General features: G+C 58.7%; 1 protein-coding gene across 5 annotated transcripts in view; it reads right to left on the bottom strand.

Annotated features, from left to right (window-relative positions):
- The window catches only part of KNDC1 (kinase non-catalytic C-lobe domain containing 1), a 58,119-nt gene that overhangs the window by 18,985 nt on the left and 20,638 nt on the right, over positions 1-18,496 (bottom strand). For 4 of the 5 annotated variants that reach the window (XR_009559392.1, XM_060286599.1, XM_060286598.1 and 1 more), the window contains exons 4-17: positions 18,169-18,315; positions 17,721-17,838; positions 15,809-16,491; positions 13,788-13,902; positions 12,892-12,963; positions 12,738-12,823; positions 6,123-6,281; positions 5,476-5,553; positions 4,800-4,893; positions 4,003-4,165; positions 3,209-3,933; positions 2,813-2,957; positions 1,821-1,921; positions 694-1,043 (exon numbers count right to left, since the gene is read on the bottom strand). Coding sequence is in view for 4 of the 5 variants with exons in the window: in XM_060286599.1 (XP_060142582.1) it covers positions 694-1,043; positions 1,821-1,921; positions 2,813-2,957; positions 3,209-3,933; positions 4,003-4,165; positions 4,800-4,893; positions 5,476-5,553; positions 6,123-6,281; positions 12,738-12,823; positions 12,892-12,963; positions 13,788-13,902; positions 15,809-16,491; positions 17,721-17,838; positions 18,169-18,315 (3,036 nt within the window). In the remaining variant the exon portion in view is untranslated. The remainder of the gene's footprint in view (positions 1-693; positions 1,044-1,820; positions 1,922-2,812; positions 2,958-3,208; positions 3,934-4,002; positions 4,166-4,799; positions 4,894-5,475; positions 5,554-6,122; positions 6,282-12,737; positions 12,824-12,891; positions 12,964-13,787; positions 13,903-15,808; positions 16,492-17,720; positions 17,839-18,168; positions 18,316-18,496) is intronic. The other variant, XM_060286601.1, reaches the window with a different exon arrangement.

Consider the following 18,496-nt stretch of genomic DNA (forward strand, 5'->3'; position numbering starts at 1 on the left):
AGCCCCGGAGGACACGCAGGGAGGGGCCCAGCCACGTGCAGATGAGCACAGCCCCGGGAGGACACGCAGGGAGGGGCCCAGCCACGTGCAGATGAGCACAGCCCCGGGAGGACACGCAGGGAGGGGCCCAGCCACGTGCAGATGAGCACAGCCCCGGAGGACACGCAGGGAGGGGCCCAGCCACGTGCAGATGAGCACAGCCCCGGAGGACACGCAGGGAGGGGCCCAGCCACGTGCAGATGAGCACAGCCCCGGGAGGACACGCAGGGAGGGGCCCAGCCACGTGCAGATGAGCACAGCCCCGGAGGACACGCAGGGAGGGGCCCAGCCACGTGCAGATGAGCACAGCCCCGGAGGACACGCAGGGAGGGGCCCAGCCACGTGCAGATGAGCACAGCCCCGGAGGACACGCAGGGAGGGGCCCAGCCACATGTGGATGAGCACAGCCCCGGGAGGACATGCAGGGAGGGGCCCAGCCACATGCAGATGAGCACAGCCCCGGGAGGACACGCAGGGAGGGCCCAGCCAGCGTGGTGGCTGCTGGTGACGGACAGGCACCAGGGCTGGGAGACATGGGGGCCCTCCTGTCACCCGAGGTACTGGGAGCTCCAGCGTGAACCCGTCCTCACGCCCCACGGTGCCCTGGGGCCGAGCACCCTCCCTTCCAGCGGTGGACAGGAGCCCGGGACTCACCGGGCTCTGGGCATTGGCGGCGGGGCACCCGGCGGCCTTCTGCCTCGCCAGCTCCTTCACGTAGCAGTGCACGTCGGCGCTGAAGCAGTCGGCCTCGTAGAAGGCGCTGCACCAGCCGGGGCTGCAGCTCTGCAAGCCGCCTGGGCCTGGGCTCACGGATGGGCCGCCCTCTGGGGGCCGGGCTAGCCGTGCCACTGCCTCAGAGCCCCCAGCCAGGCCCCCGCCCTGCTGCCGGGCCTCTTCTGCCTGGGGCTGCTCCCTCCCAGCTGCTACCGACTTCTGAGGCCGAAACCCCACCTCAAAGTTGCTCTGCGAGAGCTCGTCTGAGTCCACGCTCGGCTTCTCCTTCGCTGGACAGAGGAAGGGGGGGTGGGTCACACGCGGCAACGTGGGTTCCCGGGGAAGAATCCACCCCTGATTGCAGAGAGGCGACAGGTCCCTAGCAGGGGGCAGGAGGTCCCTAGCAGGGGGCAGGAGGCCCCTCGGGATGGCCAGGTGGCCCCCACCTTCGCTCCAGAGGAGCTGCAAAGGGTCCTCAGGGTCGGGGTCCCTCGGTCCCCTCCCAAATGGGCTGCATGCAGGGCACATTTGTGGCAGAGACCCGAGGGAACTTTGAACTGTCCGTAAGCAGACAAAGCAGAGCATCCCCCAGAAACCAAGGGTCCCAGCTGGTCGTGAGCTGTTCCCTGGGCATCTCCATTTTGCTTTCCAGTTTCCCAAGCGTGCACACGGTATGGGGGGGCTCTCACTGCCATCCTGTGTGTGACTGTAGTCACACAACCTAAAGGACATGGTCCCCAAAGCCAAGTCCCACTCAGACCAGATTTGGAGAAATTACAGTTTTCAGTTATCAGGGAGTCCTGGCTCTGCATCTAGGAAGACACGCCTTAGGGTCTTTAAATGGCGCGTTTCCAAGAAAGAATGCAGAGCCCCCCATCACCAAGCTGCTGGCCCTTGCCCTTGCTGCCCACCTGGTGGCCTGGGGAGAATGACTCCTTCGCAGTACAGACCCCCCAGAGGAGGACGGGCCCTGCCCTTGGGACCCTGGAGAGACACAGGGTAACCTGGCCCCAAGGGTGGAGAAGACCCAGCTGTGGAGGGTCTCAACCCACAGCCCTCTGTCTCACCCGCTCCTAGATGTGAAGGCCTTTTGCTGGATGGTGAGCATGTGCTCGGAGTGCTGGTCCCACCGCTGCCCTTGGGCTGTGGCCCAGCCTCCTCGGAAGTGCTGTCATCAGAACGGAGGACACTGCAGGCACCCCCGGGACCCTCCCACAGGCTTACTAGAGGCTTCCCCTGGGAGCGAAGCGGGGGTGTCGGTGACCGAGGCCCCCCCCCCCAGACCTCCAGGACGGCCTGGCCACAGGCCACAGACGTCACAGACATGGGCCCTTTAGCAGACGACTTTCTGGGCGTCCGCCTCTTGGGGTCCTTCAACGGCTCCCCCAGTGATGTGAAAATGCGGGGCTTGCCTGGGGTGGAGAGCAGGGTGTGCGCCGCCCCTGGGTGGGGTTCTGGGGACCAGGAGGGGGCGGGGACGGGGCTGCCGTGAGCTCGGGCGTCAGGGCGTCAGGGCGCTGGACCACTCCAGGCACAGGTCCCGCCCACCCTGCAACATGGCCCTCTGCAGCCCTCGGGAGGGGCTGGGCCAGGCCTGGCACTGAGGCGCCCCGGGCGCGTCCTGTGAAGGGTGGGGCCCAAGAGGGCTGGGGGAAGGGGCAGGAGAGGGAAGGTGCCTGCCCCCCTCCCTCCTGAGCTGTCACCTCATCTTCTACCGCCAGGAGGGGAGCTGGACGGGAGCGGGGTGGCAGGGGGCAGACGCTGGTCCCTGCGGGGGCCTCCCCGCAGCCAAACCCGGCCTCCGGGCTCCGTTGCTCTGCCTCCTGAGCTGGTCCCAGGGAGGCGGACGTGCCTTCCGCGCCCCGTGACCCCACAAGGCCCCCTCCTGCCAAGAGGAGCGCTTGCCTGAAGCAAGAGTTTTGGAAGCAGAGTGGGCCTCGGCCAGGAAAGAGGGGCCCAGCAGGTGGTCGCTCTGGGGAGGGCGACGAGTGGGACTCGGGGCAGGAGGACGGCCCTCGGGGCACAGCGGGGGTGGGAGGCCGCGAGGAGGGGCTCTTACTTCTCGGAGGGTGACGTCCTCCCGTTCACCACTCTGAAAAGGTTCTGCAGCAACCTCTCCCCCCAGTAGAGGTCACAGAACTTCTCCGATATGGCCCCACAGAAAGTGGCATAGGTGAGGTCTTTCAAGGCGTAAATATACTCCCCTGAGTTCGCAAGAAAAGCACGGGGGTGAGTTAAAACGTATGGGTGCTCTTCTGGGTTCCCCTGGTCTCGGGAGCTGGTGGGGGCGGAGAGTACGGCGGGGAGCGGGGTGCAGCTGGCTTCCTCTGCTGGCCGGCCCCTGGGGGCTCTGCCCTTTGTGCAGAGACGGGAGGATGGGGGGCCCTCCTGTGGTGACCTCCCCCAGCGCACGGCTCCCCCCGGGCCTGTCCCTGGTCCTTGGGCCCCGTAGTACCCATGATCAGAGCCTCCAGCCCGTGGTCCAGGTAGCCGTCAAAGGCAAACTCTTCCTGGATGAGGCGTGTGGCCTCCTGCAGCGACGGGCAGGCTGTCCCCTGTGAGAGGGGCGAGGCATCCGCGCTGGACGGACAGAGCTTGTGGTCTGCTGGGCAGGGCCACTCCGGGTGACCTTCTGGGGCCCGGTCATCCCACTCCCTGACGGGGGCTCCCCCGGGGCCGTCGGGACTCCCTGTGGCCGGCGAGGGGCTCCGCGGGGCTGACGGGGGGCCCTCGGGCTCCTGGCCTGGGACCTGGGTGGCCCCGCCCCTGGGCGGCTTGTCTGGGTGGCAAGGACTGTGGGGGGCTGCGGTGGGCCCGGGGAGGCGGGGCTCGAGGCCTCCACAAGCAGCTGCAGTTGGGATGGGTTCCTTCGGCCCTCGCTCCGGGGGTGGCATCTGTGTTGTCGTGGGCGGGGCCGGGGATTTGGGCATCACCAGTGCAGCCCCTTCCAGCAGGCTGGCCGGGGCGGGGGCTGGGGGGCTGGGGCAGCCCTGGGCTGAGCCTCTTGGCGTCGACTCTCTGAGGGGCTCTGGGGAAGCGGGTGCTGGCCCGTCAGGCGTCTTCAGGCCAGCGGCCGCTCCATGGGTCTCAGGAGCCTGCTTCCCATCACCCTCCCCGTCCAGCCGGCCTCTCCTCTCCTCAGGCCCCTCAGCCGGCCCCGAGGTCAGGGCGAGCGTGTCCCTGCGAGCAGAGAGGAGAGAGTGTTCAGGGGGCCCGGCAGCCCGCCAGCCCCTGGGTGGGGACACTCACCTGGCGACACCAGCATTGGCAGCGAGGACGATGGGCCTGAAGTGAGTGGCCGGGGAGGCGAACGCCTCTGGCAGCAACGTGGCCCCTTGGAGGCAGGAGGGTTGGCCGGGCACCGGCCCCTGCACGGCCACCAGCCTGCTGTCACTGCTGATCTGCAGGAAGCCTGGAGACAAACATGGGGTGAGCAGGGTGGGTGCCGGCCTTAGTGGGTGCTGGCCTTAGTGGGTGCCGGCCTTAGTGGGGTGCTGACTTGAAGGGCCCAGGAAGGCTCAGGGGCACTGGGAGGAAGGGAGACTCCAGGGAGAGGCCTGAGGGAGGGGCCTGGAGTCCAGGGCTGCCCCGAGCAGGCAGGGAGGGGGTGCGGTGCTCGGTGGGGGGCTGGAGTGACGGAAAAGGCCAGAAGACCCAGCCACAGACCGGAGGCTTGGACGGGCCCGTGGGGAAGGGTCTTCGTAGGTGCCACTGAGGCGCAGACAGGGCAAGACAAGAGCTGGGTCATCAGTGCGGGGTGCGGAGGTGGAGGCGAGTCGCCTGCTACGGCTGCTGGTGAGACAGGAGGGCTGACTCGAGCGAGGCCTGAGAGGCCGGGGCCAGAGGGGCCGGTGGGAGCCCAGAGCAGGGCAGCCGGGGGCCAGCTGCGGGCACGCTGCCTGCGGTCTCGGCCACGTCCGGAGGTGGCGTCCACTTGGGGCTGGATTCCCGGAGGCAGCCTCTGGGGGGATGGCAGCGGGGGCGCGGTGCGGGGCGAGGGGCCTGCAGGGCAGGGGCGGTGGGGACAGGCCGGTCCCGGGGCCCACCTGAGCCGGGCCTGGGCGCAGCTGCTGTGCTGGGGCTCAGTTCAGCCACCAAGAAGGCGTTTTGCAGACCGATGGTCTCTTCCTCCTGGCGAACCTGGGGCAGAAGGACACGGACAGCTCCCGGTTGAGACGGGCGCAAGGCCCCGGGGGTGCAGAGCAGACCCCCGCGGCGCGAGCCCCCCACCTGTGCTGACTCGCAGGCCTGTTTCTCTGGAGCGGGAGCCCCTGGGGCGTGGGGCTGCCCAGTGCAGCTGGGTTCCGGTGGGTTTCCGGGGCATGGGAAGACCGCCAGAACCCACACTCCCCAGAGTTGCTGTGTGCTCCCGTCTGCATCCGAGGGACCCTGTCACTGCCCGACGGGGCCCTGGCCGGTCAGCACGGCAGGACGCCGACAGGCACTGAGTGTCCCTCGGCGGGACCCCCAGGGTGCGCCCCCGCCCGCACGTGCCAGGGGTCAACAGAGACCAGGTGTGAGCCTGCGGGAGGGGCTGCTCTGTGGGCTCGTTGGCGGTGAAGGAGCCAAGGAAAGTCACGTCGGGAGGATGAAGGGTGACCTGCCTTCCGCCCTAGAGTCTCCACGCATCTATTCAGTAAACACGGAAGAGCAAGGAGCCTCACCTCTGCGGCCCCAGGGTAGGACAAAGGGCCTGCGGGGTCTCCGCGGTGCCCAGCTTACCGTGCAGGTCGATGCCCTCAGGTGGGCTAGGATCTTTCTGCTGTCCATGCCTCTGTGCAGGAGGTAACCGCTGCAGGTCTGAAAGCAAGCACAGGCCAGCGTCCAGCACGCCTGGGGCACCGGCCCGCTTCACTCCCTCAGCGGAGCCCGTTGGAGTGTGCGGTGGCAGCCAGGCAGCCCGGGGGCTTCTCTCCAGGGGGACCCCGTGGCACCCCTTCTTGGGCAGAGCCACGTGCACCCCAGCCTCAGGAGCCTGGGATGAAATTCAGAGTCTCTAGCTGTCCTTCCTGGCCGTCCTGAGCTGGGAAGCCACGGAACGACGGGGCTCCCCCTGACCCAGCCTGGAGGACCCTCGGAGGAGTGCGGGCAAGTCGGGCATGTGGGGGATGCGCTGCAGGGGGTCAGGGGTCAGCGCTCGGGTCCAGGACATCCCCAGCCACTCTCCAGCCAGTGGATGCACTGGAGACACAGGACCATCTGGGGGGAAGGCCGGCATCGAGCAGCAGAGACCCCTCACCGCCCGTCCACAAATGAAGCCATGTCCTCCCCTGTCCAACAGCACTGACCTGCCCCAGAAACGAGAACCCGTGTCCCGGGCCCTGGACCTTGAGCTGGGCCCCCCCCCCCCCCCACCGCGGCCCAGTTACCTCGATGGCCTCGGCCGCGGACGGCCGCTCCTGGGCGCTGCGTCTGGCCATGTGCAGGAGGAGCGTCTTGAGCCTGCGTGGCAGGGCCAGTTTGTGGTCTCGGGGGATGCTGAACTTGGCTGCTGTCCACAGGATCGCGGCCACGCAGTACACAGACGCCTGGGTGGAGGAGGGGAGACGGCCGGCTGGCTCAGCAGACCTGCCCCCGCTCGGGCCCCGCCAAGGGCGCACCAGGCACCGTCCCCCAGGGCTGGGAGCTTCCGCAGACCCTGAGCCAGAACCCGGGGGCCTGGCCTGGGAATATGCATGGTTACCAAGTACCCACAGGCCTGTAAGTCTCAGTGTGACGAGGAAGACCTGGCGCCCCGGCTGGACCTCCCCAGCTCTCTCTCCACGAGGGCAAAGGTGGCACCTCAGGGAGCCCGAGGCCAGGAGTCCCCCAGAAACCGTGCTATGCTGCTAAATGGCTAAGGACAGGCTCTCTGAACAGAAACCCAGGCCTCTTGGTACACAAAGAGGTTTATTCTAAAACGTGCTGATAGAAAGGATGCGTCGCAGGCACTTGAGAATAATAATGAAAAGGGCGGTGCTCTTCCCTGTGAGTTCCAGAGTCAACTGCTTCTCCCTGAACGCCTTCCCCGATTTTCACCCTCTACCCTTGCATCTGCAGCCGACCTGTGACCAACACGTGGTTCCGAGGTACACGTGGCCGATACCTTCGTTTCTCTCGAAAAGTAAGAGAAAGTGAAACCAGAGACACAGCTGACATCTGTGCTGAGTCAGGTAACAGTGGCTGAATCCCCAAAGGAGTATTTCCCAGCGCTTTTGTACAGACCTGACACACTTTTCAGTTTAATTGTGTTGTTCATGTTTCCTCCATTACGTCAAGTCTAGTCAATTGACAAAACAACGAATCAAGCCCTGAGTTCAGCATTTGCTGATTTCCACGGTGTGAAGACTCCCGTGTGGCCAGCTCCAAGCTGCCATGGTGGTGCCAGTGAGCCGGGCAGGGGGAGAGATGGGCCCTTCCTCTAGGGCTCCTGCCCAGGCAACAGTCAACTAGAGCAAATCATGAGGAAGTTCTTAGTTTTGAGTATTTATCAACCTTTAAAAAAATTAAGCTTTTACTTGGAGGTAACTGTAGATTCACATAGTTGTAGGAAGTAATCCAGCGGGACCCCATGTGCCTTCCACCCAGCTCCCCACCGCAGTGACAACTTACAAGGCTGTAGCGTGGTATCACAACCTGCCCCCTGGCGTGGACGCCGGGAGATGCACGACATTTCTGTCACCAGGATCCGTCCTGTCCCCTCCCAACTTAGTCGCCGGCAACTGCTCATCTGTTCTCCACTTCTTAATTTCGTCATTTCATGTAAATGGAGTCCTACGATATGCGGCCTTTCGGGGCGCCTTTCTCTCTCAGCCCCATCAACTGGTGGTCGCCTCGTCAACACTCCGTTCCCCTCACCGCTGCTGCCGCTCTGCGGTGTGGACGCGCCACCCGCTGAAAGACATCTGAGTTGTTTCCAGGCTGTAGCTACTGCAAATAAAATTGCCACAAACATTCGTGTCCAGGACTTTGTGTGAACATAAGTTTCATTTCTCCAGGAAAAATGTCTTATGAGTGCAATTTCTGGGTTGTATGGTCATTGCATGTTTAGTTTTGTAGGAAACCAGCAAACTGTCTTCCTAAGGGCTGCACCGTCTTGCATCCCCCGCGGCAGTGTCACTCCACACCCTCGCTAGCATCTGGTACTGTCAGTGTTTTGGACGTTAGCCTTTCTAGTAAGTGTGTAGTGGTGGCTCATGGTTTTAAGTTGCGGTTCCCAAATGCCGTATGAAATAGAATACCTTCACGTGCTCACTTGCCATCTGACACCTTCTCTGGTGAGGTGTCTGTTCAGATCTTTTGCCCACTTTTTAATTGGGTTATTTGCTTTCTTACTGTGCACTTCTGAGAGCTTTTGGCATGTTTGGGATACAAGTCCTTTATCAGATACGTGTTTTGCAAATAGTTCTCCCATCTGTGGCTTGTCTTCTCATTCTCTTAACTGTGTCTTTTACAGAGCACAGCATTAAAATCAAGCATTTAATCTGAATGAAGTCTAACATCGAGTGTTTCTTTCATAGATCATGCTTTCGGTGTGGTATCTGAAGACTCACTGCCTAGATTTTCTCCTGTTATTTTCTAGAAGTTTTATAGCTTTGAATTTCCTTTTAGGCCTATGTTCCATTTTGAGTTAACTTTTATGAAAGTGCACCAAGGTCTCTGTAAAGGTTTTTTTGGCCTGTGGCCGTCCCGTTGTTACAGCACCGCTTGTTGAGCAGACCGTCCTTTCTCCTCTGTCAAAGACCAGTTAATTGTATTTGTGTGGGTTTAGTTCTGGGCTACTTTGTTCTATTTTTTTTTTGTCTTTTCTTTTGCCGAAACCACACTTGATTACTGTGTCTTACAGTAAGTTTTAGAGCTGGGTAGTGTCAGTCCTCTGACTTTGTTCTTCTCCTTCAATATTGTGTTGGCTATGCTGGGTCTTTTGCCTCTACATAAAAACCTAAGAATCAGTTCGTTGATATCAACAAAATAACTTGCTGGGATTTTCACTGAAATTGCATTGGATCTATAGATCAAATTGGGAAGAACTGACATCTTAATAATATTGAGTCTTCCAATCCATGAACATGGACTATCTCTCCATTTATTTAGATCATTTTCAGTTTCTTTCATCAGAATTTTACAGTTTTCCTCATATGAATCTTATACACATTTTCCTAAATTTTATACATAAGTAATTTTTTTGGTGCTAACGTAAATGGTATTTTTAAAAAAATAATTAATTGATCATTTTTTAAATGGCTGTGTCTGGTCTTAGTTGTGGCACGCGGGATCTTTCATTTCTGTGCGTGGGCTTCTTGCTAGTTGTGGTGTGCTGTTTTTTTCTCTCTAGTTGTGGCGCACAGGCTCCAGGGCACGTGGGCTCTGTAGTTTGCAGCACGCAGTCTCTAGTTGAGGTGTGCGAGCTTAGTAGTTGTGGCGCGCGGGATTAGTTGCCCCGGGGTATGTGGGATCTTAGTTCCCCGACCAGGGATCGAACTTGTGTCCCCTGCATTGGAAGGCGGATTCTTAACCACTGCGCCACCAGGGAAGCCCTGGTATTGTATTTTTAATTTCAAATTCCAATTGTTCATTGCTGGTAAACAGGAAAGCAATTGACATTTGTATTTTAATCTTCTACCTGCAATCTTGCTACAACTGCTTATTAGTTCCAGGAGATTTCTGTTGATTCTTTGGGATTTCCTACTTAGGCAATCATGTCACCTGTAAACAAAGACAGTCTTATTTCTTCCTTCTCAATCTACATCCATTTTCTTTTCTTTTCTTGTCTTATTGCATTAGCTAGAACTTCCAGTACGATGTTGAATAGGAGTGATGAGAGGAGACATTCTTGCCTTTTTCCCAATCTTAGGGGGAAAGCATCTAGTTTCTCACCATTACTTATGCTACCTGTTGGCTTTTTTGTAGATATTCTTTATCAAGTTGAGGAAATTTCCCTCTATTCCTAGTTTGCTAAGAGTTTTTATTATGAATGGGTGCTAAAATTTGTCAAAAGCTTAGCATCTATTGTTATGATTTTTCTTCTTTAGTCCATGTGATGTATTACATTGACTCTCAATTGTTGAGTCAGCCATCCATACATGGAATAAATGCCACTTGGCCAGTTTTAAATTTTGATGAAGTTCAATTTATCCATTTTTCCTTTTGTGGAAAACTTTATGGATAGTGCTTTTGGTGTCAAGTCTAAAAGCTCTTTGCCTAGCCCTCCATTCCTAAGATTTTCTTTGATATATCTTTTTCAGCAGGCTTTTGTAGTCTTCAGCATATAAATTCTGTACGTGCTTTGTTAGATTCACATCTAAGTATCTCATTTTTGGGGGAGTGATTGTAAATGTACTGTGTTTTTAATTTTGGTGTCCACATGTTCATTTCTAGTATATAGAAATACAATTGATTTTTGAATGTTTATCTTATATCCTGTGACCTTTCAAAACTCAATTCTAAGTTCTGGGAGGCTTTTTTCGAGATTCTTTGGAATTGCTTGGAATTTTCTATGTCGACAGTTACGTCGTCTGCAAACAGTATTATTTCTTCCTTCCTGGCCTTTATGCTTTTTACCTGCTTTTCTTGCCTTATTGTAGTGGCTAGAACTTCCAGTACAATGTTGAATAGGGTGGTGAGAGTGGGCATCCTTGCTTTGTTCTTGATCTTAGGGGGAAAGCATTTAGTCTTTCCACTAAGTATGATGTTAACTGTACAGTTTTTTTGGTAGATGATCTTTATTAAGTTGAGGAAGTTTCTTCTATTTCTATTTTTCTGAGTTTTTTTTTTAATAGATGGGTGTCAAATTTTGTCAAATGCTTTTTCTGCATCAGTTAATGTGATCATGGGATTTTTCTTCTTTAGCTGGTTAATATGTTGGACTACACTGATTGGTTTTCAAATACTGAACCAGCCTTATGTCCCTGGAATAACCCCCACTTGTTTATGGTGTATAATTGTTTTTATATCTTAGTGAATTCTATTTGCATATATTTTGTCAAGGATTTTTGCCTTTATATTCATGAGGGATATTGACCTATATACATATTTTTTGTACTATCTTTGTCTGGTTTTGGTATCGGGGTAATATTAGGCTTCATCAAATGGATTGGGAAGTGTTCACTTCTGTTTTCTGGAAAAGACTGTGTAGAATTGGTATTAATTCTTCTTTAAACATTTGGTATACCACCCTAGTGAAAACGTCTTGGCCTAGAGATTTATTTTTGAGAGTTTAAAAATTACAAATTCAGGGCTTCCCTGGTGACGCAGTGGTTGAGAGTCCGCCTGCCGATGCAGGGGACGCGGGTTCATGCCCCGGTCCGGGAAGATCCCACATGCCGCAGAGCGGCTGGGCCCGTGAGCCATGGCCGCTGAGCCTGCGCGTCCGGAGCCTGTGCTCCGCGACGGGAGAGGCCACAACAGTGAGAGGCCCATGTACCGCAAAAAAAAAAAATTACAAATTCAATCTCCTCAACAGTTATGGAGCTATTCAAAGGCCTGTTTCATCTTGGGAGAGTTGTAGTTTATATTTTTAAAGATTTGGTCCATTTCATCTGTCATTGAATTTTATGTGTGGGGAGCTGTCTGTGGTATTCCATCACCCTTTTGGTGTCTGCAGGGTCCATTTCATCTAAGTCATTGGTTTCATGTGTGGGGAGTTGTCTGTGGTGTCCATCACCCTTTTGGTGTCTGCAGGGTCTGCAGGGATGTCCATCACCCTTTTGGTGTCTGCAGGGTCTGCAGGGGGAGTTGTCTGTGGTATTCCATCACCCTTTTGATGTCTGCAGGGTCCATTTCATCTAAGTCATTGATTTTACGTGTGGGGAGTTGTCTGTGGTGTTCCATCACCCTTTTGGCGTCTGCAGGGTCTGCAGGGATGTCCCGAGTCATTCCTGACATCGGCAATTTGTGTCTTCCTTCTCTTCTTGCTTTGTCAGTTTTGCTAGAAGTTTGTTAATATTATTCGTCTCTTCCAGGAGCCAGCCCTTCATTTCACTGGTTTTCTCTACTGTTTTTCTGTTTTCATTTCACTGAGTCCTGCTCTCAGCTTCACTGTTTCCTTCTTTCTGCTTTGGGTCTATTTCACTCTTCTTTTGAGGTGGGTGCTTAGATTACTGAGTTGAGGCTTTACCTCTTTTTTAGTTTTCAGCATACGAGTCCTGTACATGCTTTGTTAGACTTACATCTAAGTATTTCATTTTTAGCGATTTTCTTTGTTTTTGAGGGGAGGTTGCCTCGTTACCACTGGGTGATGGTGAAAGTCCCAGCTCTTCCTGAGGCCTCCTCTGACTCACACTCCCACCCCGGGAACGGCACATCTCACTGATGGGCAGGGGTCCTGGGCACAGGCTGGATGCTCAGCCTTTTCCGACAGCACCTGGCCTGGGCGGGCCGCCCTCCCTTTGTCCTACTGCTCCAGCTCCAGCATGCGGGCTTCCACTGGGCTTCTGCTGTGTCCGCTGGTGTTTCCCAGATGTGCTTCCTCATCCTCCACGTGTGAGGCAGGAAGGACACCCAGGACTCTTAGGACCGTCGCCCCCCGGGGCCCAGGGCCCTGGCCTTTCTGTCCTCACACGCCAGCTTTCAGAACGGCGTGCTTTGTTGGGGGGCAGGGAACTTACGTCTCCCCCACGTTCCCGAAAGCGGAAGTTCTACCTTGGTTCTGAATATAATTTACTTGATTTTAAGTCTGTACAATTGAATTTTTAATAACGCTGTGTTTGATAAGCATCTGGCAAACATCCCTGAAAGTCCAGCTGTGGGGTCTTGTGAGCACTGCCCGGAGCTGAAGTCCAGGCTCAGATGACACCCCGTCACCCTCCGGGAGGCCCCTGCAGAGCTGGGCTCTGGATGCGGGGGCTGCGTTGGGGGGGTCGCCTTGACCCTGCTGAGTCCTGATGCTGGGCCCATCCTCTCCCCACCCCTCCCCCTCTCAGGCTCTCTGGACGGGGCACCACGGAGCGTGGGCACCACGGAGCGGGGCAGGGGGCCACGGGAAGGGGTGGGGGGGGCCCAGGTACCTTCTCAGTCGTCAGCTTTTGCTCTGCGACCTCGGGAGCCAGAAAGAACGAGTTGTAAGCACCTGAGACAGAAAACCCCAAACCCACTGAGCTTGCCTTCAGCCTTGGCTGTCGGAACCAGAGCGCAGCCCCCCGGGGGGGCCCGCTTACGCACCGCTGGCGGGAGGTGGCCCGAAAAGCACGGTTCCATCCTCGGCCACCAGCACGGAGTCCAGACACAGGTAGGCTGCAAGGGAAGGCGAGGGTCAGGGCGGCTGTAGACTCACTGGGGGACCTGATCCCCCTCAGGGCCGGCAGAGCCACGGTCGTGGGGCAGCCCCCTCTCTCAGCCACCCCACGGGCTCCCAAGCCACCCAGGGAGTGCGGGGACGCTGGGGCCCTCGCTGGACACAGCACAGGGGCCAAGTGCTGGCTCCCCTTCCCAGAAGCCTGGGCGACAGGCCACGGAAGGGCCATCTGAGCCAGCCCTGGGGCACAGGAGCTGCGGGAAGAGGAGGGGGACAGAGGGACGTGACCCACCCGCCGAGCGCGGCCCTGGGAGGGGTCCCAGGGGAGGCTGGGTGCCAGCGCTTCATACCCACAGGCCTGAGGCTCACAGAACCCGAGGGAGGCCAGAGAGCAGCGCCCCTGCCCTGCTAGGACCACCGTGGGGCCGGAGGCTGGTCCCTCTGCCTGGTAGGGCTGAGCTTCAGGGGTCACAAACGAATCTAACGTCCGAGGGCCACCCCCCCCCCCCGCCCCAGCCAACCTTCGTCTCCTTGGGGACAGCGTCGCCCCTGCTGAGAGGGTGTGGCCCAGGGCCACCACACAGCTTCCGCCCCTCCTCAGCAGGAGGAGGCCCACGTTTGAAGCTGCCCTCTGACCCCCTTGGTCCTGAGACCAGAGTAGATACACCCAGGCCGCCCCCGACTCACAGGGTGGACACTGCCACCCAGCCCCAGGCTGTCCACACAGCCCACATGGGCGACAGAGGCCACGTATGGCCCTGGGTCCTGGCCCGGACATGCTGGGGGCCGGTGGGCTGGACGAGGACCCATGGGAGGGCGTCACCTGGGTGCTGGCCGTGCGTCCGCAGGGTGCTGAGGCATGCGTGGGACAGAGCCCAGAGCTCGTACTCCTTGAAGGGCCGGCCCAGCTTAGACAGGAGGTCCTGCAGGGAGACGCCCTGAGGGGGGCGGGGGGAGGAGCCACATTCAGTGTGTGGGCACCTCAGACGGATGCATGGAGGAAGACGACAGGGCAGGGACCACCTCAAACACGTGGGGTTTGCCCCACACAGCACACTCCTGGCATGACGGGCTGGGAGAGTCCCCACGTCAGCACAACAGGTGCTGGGGGTGCACGTGGAGAAACCAGCACCTGTGCACGGCAGGTGGGATCGTAAAACGGTGCAACGACGTGGAAAACAGCAGAGGCTCCTCAAAGAATCAGACGTAGAATTACCATCTGACCCAGCAATTCCACTTAAAAGCAGGGTCTTGAAGACGTATTTGCACACCCATGTTCAAATCAGCATGACTCACGAGAGCTAACATGTGGAAGCAACCCAAGCGCCATTGGCGGATGGATGGATAAGCATCACGTGGTCCGTCCATAAGATGGACACTATTCAGCCTTAAAAAGGAAGGGAATTCTGCCACAGCTACAACATAGACGAAGCCTGAGGACACTGTGGTCCGTGAGGTAAGCTAGTCAAAAGGGGACAAACATTGTATGATTTCTCTTCTATCAAAGACTGAGAGCAGTCACACCCGTAGAGACAGAAAGTAGATGAGCGGTTATCAGGGCCGGGGCAGGGATGGCGGGTAAGTGTTTAATGCGGACATAGTTTCAGTCTGGGATGATGACAAAGTTCCAGGGATGGATGACGGTCATGATTGCACAACAGTGTGAATGTACCTAATGCCACTGTCCCGTACACTTGAAATGGTTAAGATGGTAAATTTTATGTTATGGGTTCCCCTTCCCTCGTACTGCCCCCCCCCCCCACAGATTAAAGTCCCAGAGTCAGAAGAATGAGTTCAGCTGGAAGGGAGTTCTCTGCTTTGCGGCCACGGGAGGAGCTGGGAGTACAACCGCCCGCTTGGACACAGAAGTGCATGTTCAGAGGAAGGTTCCAGAGGCAGTGTCTTCACCCCTCCTGGACCCCCCTCTGTGCCCAGGGTGTAGCTGCCTCGGTCCTGAGACTTCACTGCCTGCCTCATCCAGCCTGTGCCTGGCCAGGGGCCCAGGTTCTGGGGCACAGGGCCCCCCAAGCCTCCTGCTACATGTGGGGTTGGAGCAGCCAGCTTTGCACACAGGACGTGCTCTCCAGAGGAGATCTGGGTCCCCGACTCTGGACCAGCCCTGACACCTGACGGGTTGTGACCTGTGTGGGGGCCGAGGTCTGGTGGGCCCTGATCCCTTGAGCCTTCGGGGCAGGGAAGCCTGGTGGTTAAGACCATGGCTGGGCTCCCAATCAGCTCTGCCCTTCAGCGACCACCCACCCTCCTCATGGTGGCCCCCAGCCTCAGTTTACCCATCCGGGAGGTGGGCTGTCTGTGAGGCTGGCGGGCATTTGAAGGTGAGCAGAGCCCTGGGCTCAGGCCTGAGGTTTTCACTTCGGTGCCTGGGCGCTCTGGGTACATGAGTGTGGTCGGGTGGGTGGACATGGGGAGGCCAGTGGAGATGGTTTGGGCTGAGCAGACAGCACGTGGGCATCAAGCATGTGTCAACGCACTGGGGTCTCCAGGATGGCTTTCATTTTAAAGTAACCATATTTTTCAAGTAAATTACCCTCAGGTGCTTATCAGGATATGAATAAAAATGTAACTCAGAGTCTGCCCTCCCCTTTGACCTCTGGGTCAGCAAAGCATGGTGGGAATGAAGCTGGTGGAGCCAGCACTGCTGCACAGACACACGTGTGTTCGGGCCACCGAACCCCAGGTGACTTCGTCCCGAGATGCTCACAGGCACACACCTTAGGGGAGCGACTTACTTCGTACTCAAGAGCCCGCGCCTGCGGAGGGAGGGCGTGCACGGTGCGTGTGCACGCAGGCCCCTCCCGGGCCACGCGGGCCACGGTCACCCACCTGCTCCAGGGCTGCTCCGCCCGGCTCCCCGGCTCTGTCCGCAGTCCCGTCATCAGGCTCCGGAGTCCCTGGGTCTCTGCCGGCATCGCGAGGGCCCTTGGAACCGGGCAGGGGGCTTTCCTCCGTGGGGCCCCGGCCACGCGCCGCCCTGTCCCCAACGCGCCGGAGCTCGGCGTCTCGCTCCGGCCACAGACTGGATTCGGGCTGTGCCTGGGAGCTAGTAAGGCCATTTTTCCCCTCCGGAAAGGGCTTCCTGGGGTCTGGAGGGAAGAATTCTGGTGCCGGTGGCTGGGTTTTCGTGCTGGTCAGCGACAGGCAGAGGGCTCCGGCCTCGGGGCTGCAGGGCGGGAGCCGGGGCAGCGTCTGCACCTTCCTCAGGCGGCTCCTCTCCAGGAAGCCTCTGTCCGGGTCCCCCAGGGGCCGCTGGGCGTCCAGGAGGAGGCAGGCCAGCCTCTCGGGGACCAGCCCCTCCTGGCCCGGGCTTTCTCCGTTTTTCACAGGGGCTGACAGCAGAGCCTTGGAGGGCGGGGTCCCCGGGTGCTCCAGGCTTTCTCCGGCGGGGCTCGGGGGCTGGCCCTCCAGGGCAGGCAGGGCCGCTGGGTCCGCGGAGCGGTCCCCTGGCTGCCTCTTGGGCCCCACACTTTTTGGAGCCAGTCTCTCCCTCCAGGTGATCTCACTGACATCTGGGCAAAAGCAAGACGTGATTACAGCCAAGGGCCACGGCCAGGATCGACCTCCCCCTGCAATCCCCATGCTCACGGCCACCAAGGCACCCACTCCTGCAGGACCCCTGGACCCCCACCCGTCGCAGAGAGCACGGGGCCTCCCAGGCCCCCACCCCATCCCTCAGGACTGGCCCAGAAACGTCCTCATCTGCTTCCTTAATCACACCATCTTGGCTAAGTAATGAGTCTCCGAAGGCTCTCGGTCCCCCCCGCCACCCAATCCAGGATGAGCTTCCCGAAGGGGTTTCCTGAGGCCTGTCTAATTAGCTCATCCAAAAAGCACATGGTTTCGCTATTACGGTTACACAGTGATACTCCCCAAAGGCATAAATTAAACCTGGCAGCAGCCCCAGCTCGTCGTGACGTACGATCTTCCACACGCGTGTCTGTGTGAGCCCCTCTAGAGACACACGCCCTCCCCTCCCAGTGGCCTGCAGCCCCCTCGACGGAGCCTCTGCTCTCAGCGTTAACGCCCTCCCTGATGTTAGAGCCGCCAGCGGGCCTGGTGCTGCAGTGTCACAAATGCCAACGTGGTGGGAAATGCCGCTTGCTTGGCTGGGGGAGGGGCCCTGCCGCCCCCAGAGGCTCCACACCTCCCCTCAGGACCCTCCAGACTCCCTGCTGCGAGCACAGCGCAGAGCAGACGTTGGCATTTGTTCAAAATGCCACCCAAGGTTATGCCTTGTGAGCCGTGAAAATCCCAGACGCTTCAGCAACAGCTTGTGTGGCCACCAGACTGGCGGTGCTGTGTCCGTGTCCCCAACGCCCACAGGAGAGGACAGAGGCGACCGGTCCTGAGGGCAGTCACTTCCCATATGACCTGCCTCTCACCTCCAATTGTGGGTCAGAGCGTATAAGTGTGTGCACGTTTGCAGACGTGTTTGTGCGTGTGGGAAACTGGGGGTGTGTGCTGCATGTGCACGGGGGTGTGCTCGCTGTGTGAGTTAATAGTCTAAATAGGTGTGTCCGAGTTTGCACATGCTTGTATGTTTCCATGTGTGCTGTGGGAGCACACGTGATCTGTCTGCATCCGTGTGCATGTCAGCGTGGGTGGCTTACACGGCGAACACGCTGGTGCGAACGTGTGTGTACGTGATCGTGTTAATGCTTGTGCCACCCATGTGTGCATGTGTGAGGGTGTGCACATGCCTGGGCGTGTGTGCAGGCTCGTCCACCTGTGTGCTTACCTTGAAACGCCCCGAAGGACTCGATGGAGAGCACCCTCCTCCCGGCAGCCGAGAGGCTCTGGCACAGGTGGCAGGAGGACGTGAGCTGCATCTTCTCCTCGCACAGTGCGATGATGCTCTGTGACCGGAGCCAGCGCTCAGCCCCGCCCCAGCCCCCGTCCCCCCTCGCCGCTCCGCTCGAGGCGCCGGGATCACGAAGCGGGGCGTCCTGAGCTACGTGATCCCCGTGGGACAGAATCTGCTTCGTGAAACCAGCGGATTCTGTCCTGCCCGTGATGGTTATCATGCATGCCGTTCATCGCAAAAATGCAGAGTAAAGAAGTAAGGAGCCCGGGTGATGGGCGGGTGGGGGCCCACGTGTGCGCACTGGCTGTGCGTGCGCGCTGGCTGGGGGCGCGTGGGGCGCAGGGCCGTGCCTGGGGGAAGCGGGGGCTGCCTTCGCGCCTACCTGCAGGTCGGGCCGGTCCCGGGGGTCCTCGGCCTGCATCTGGCCCAGCAGCGCTTCCAGCTCCCGGCTCAGCCTGGGCTGGGGCTCGGGCTCCGTCACATAGTCGAGGGCTGCCTTCAGCGTGGCCCCCAGAGAGTAGATGTGGGCCTGCGGCAGCACCAGAGAACCCACTGGGCGTGGGGCAGGGCCTCGCAGCCTCCCGGGCAGCACCTGTCCCCAGGCAGCCGCTGCTCCTCTGGGCCAGGAGCACCTGCGCTTTACAGGGCCGCCTCCCCTGCCCCCAGCGCGGCGACTCTCCTGGCCCCGGGCCACCCCCATGCTCCCGGGC

The sequence above is a fragment of the Globicephala melas genome, chromosome 16 (assembly GCF_963455315.2).
Source record: "Globicephala melas chromosome 16, mGloMel1.2, whole genome shotgun sequence".
Taxonomy (NCBI): Eukaryota; Metazoa; Chordata; class Mammalia; order Artiodactyla; family Delphinidae; genus Globicephala; species Globicephala melas.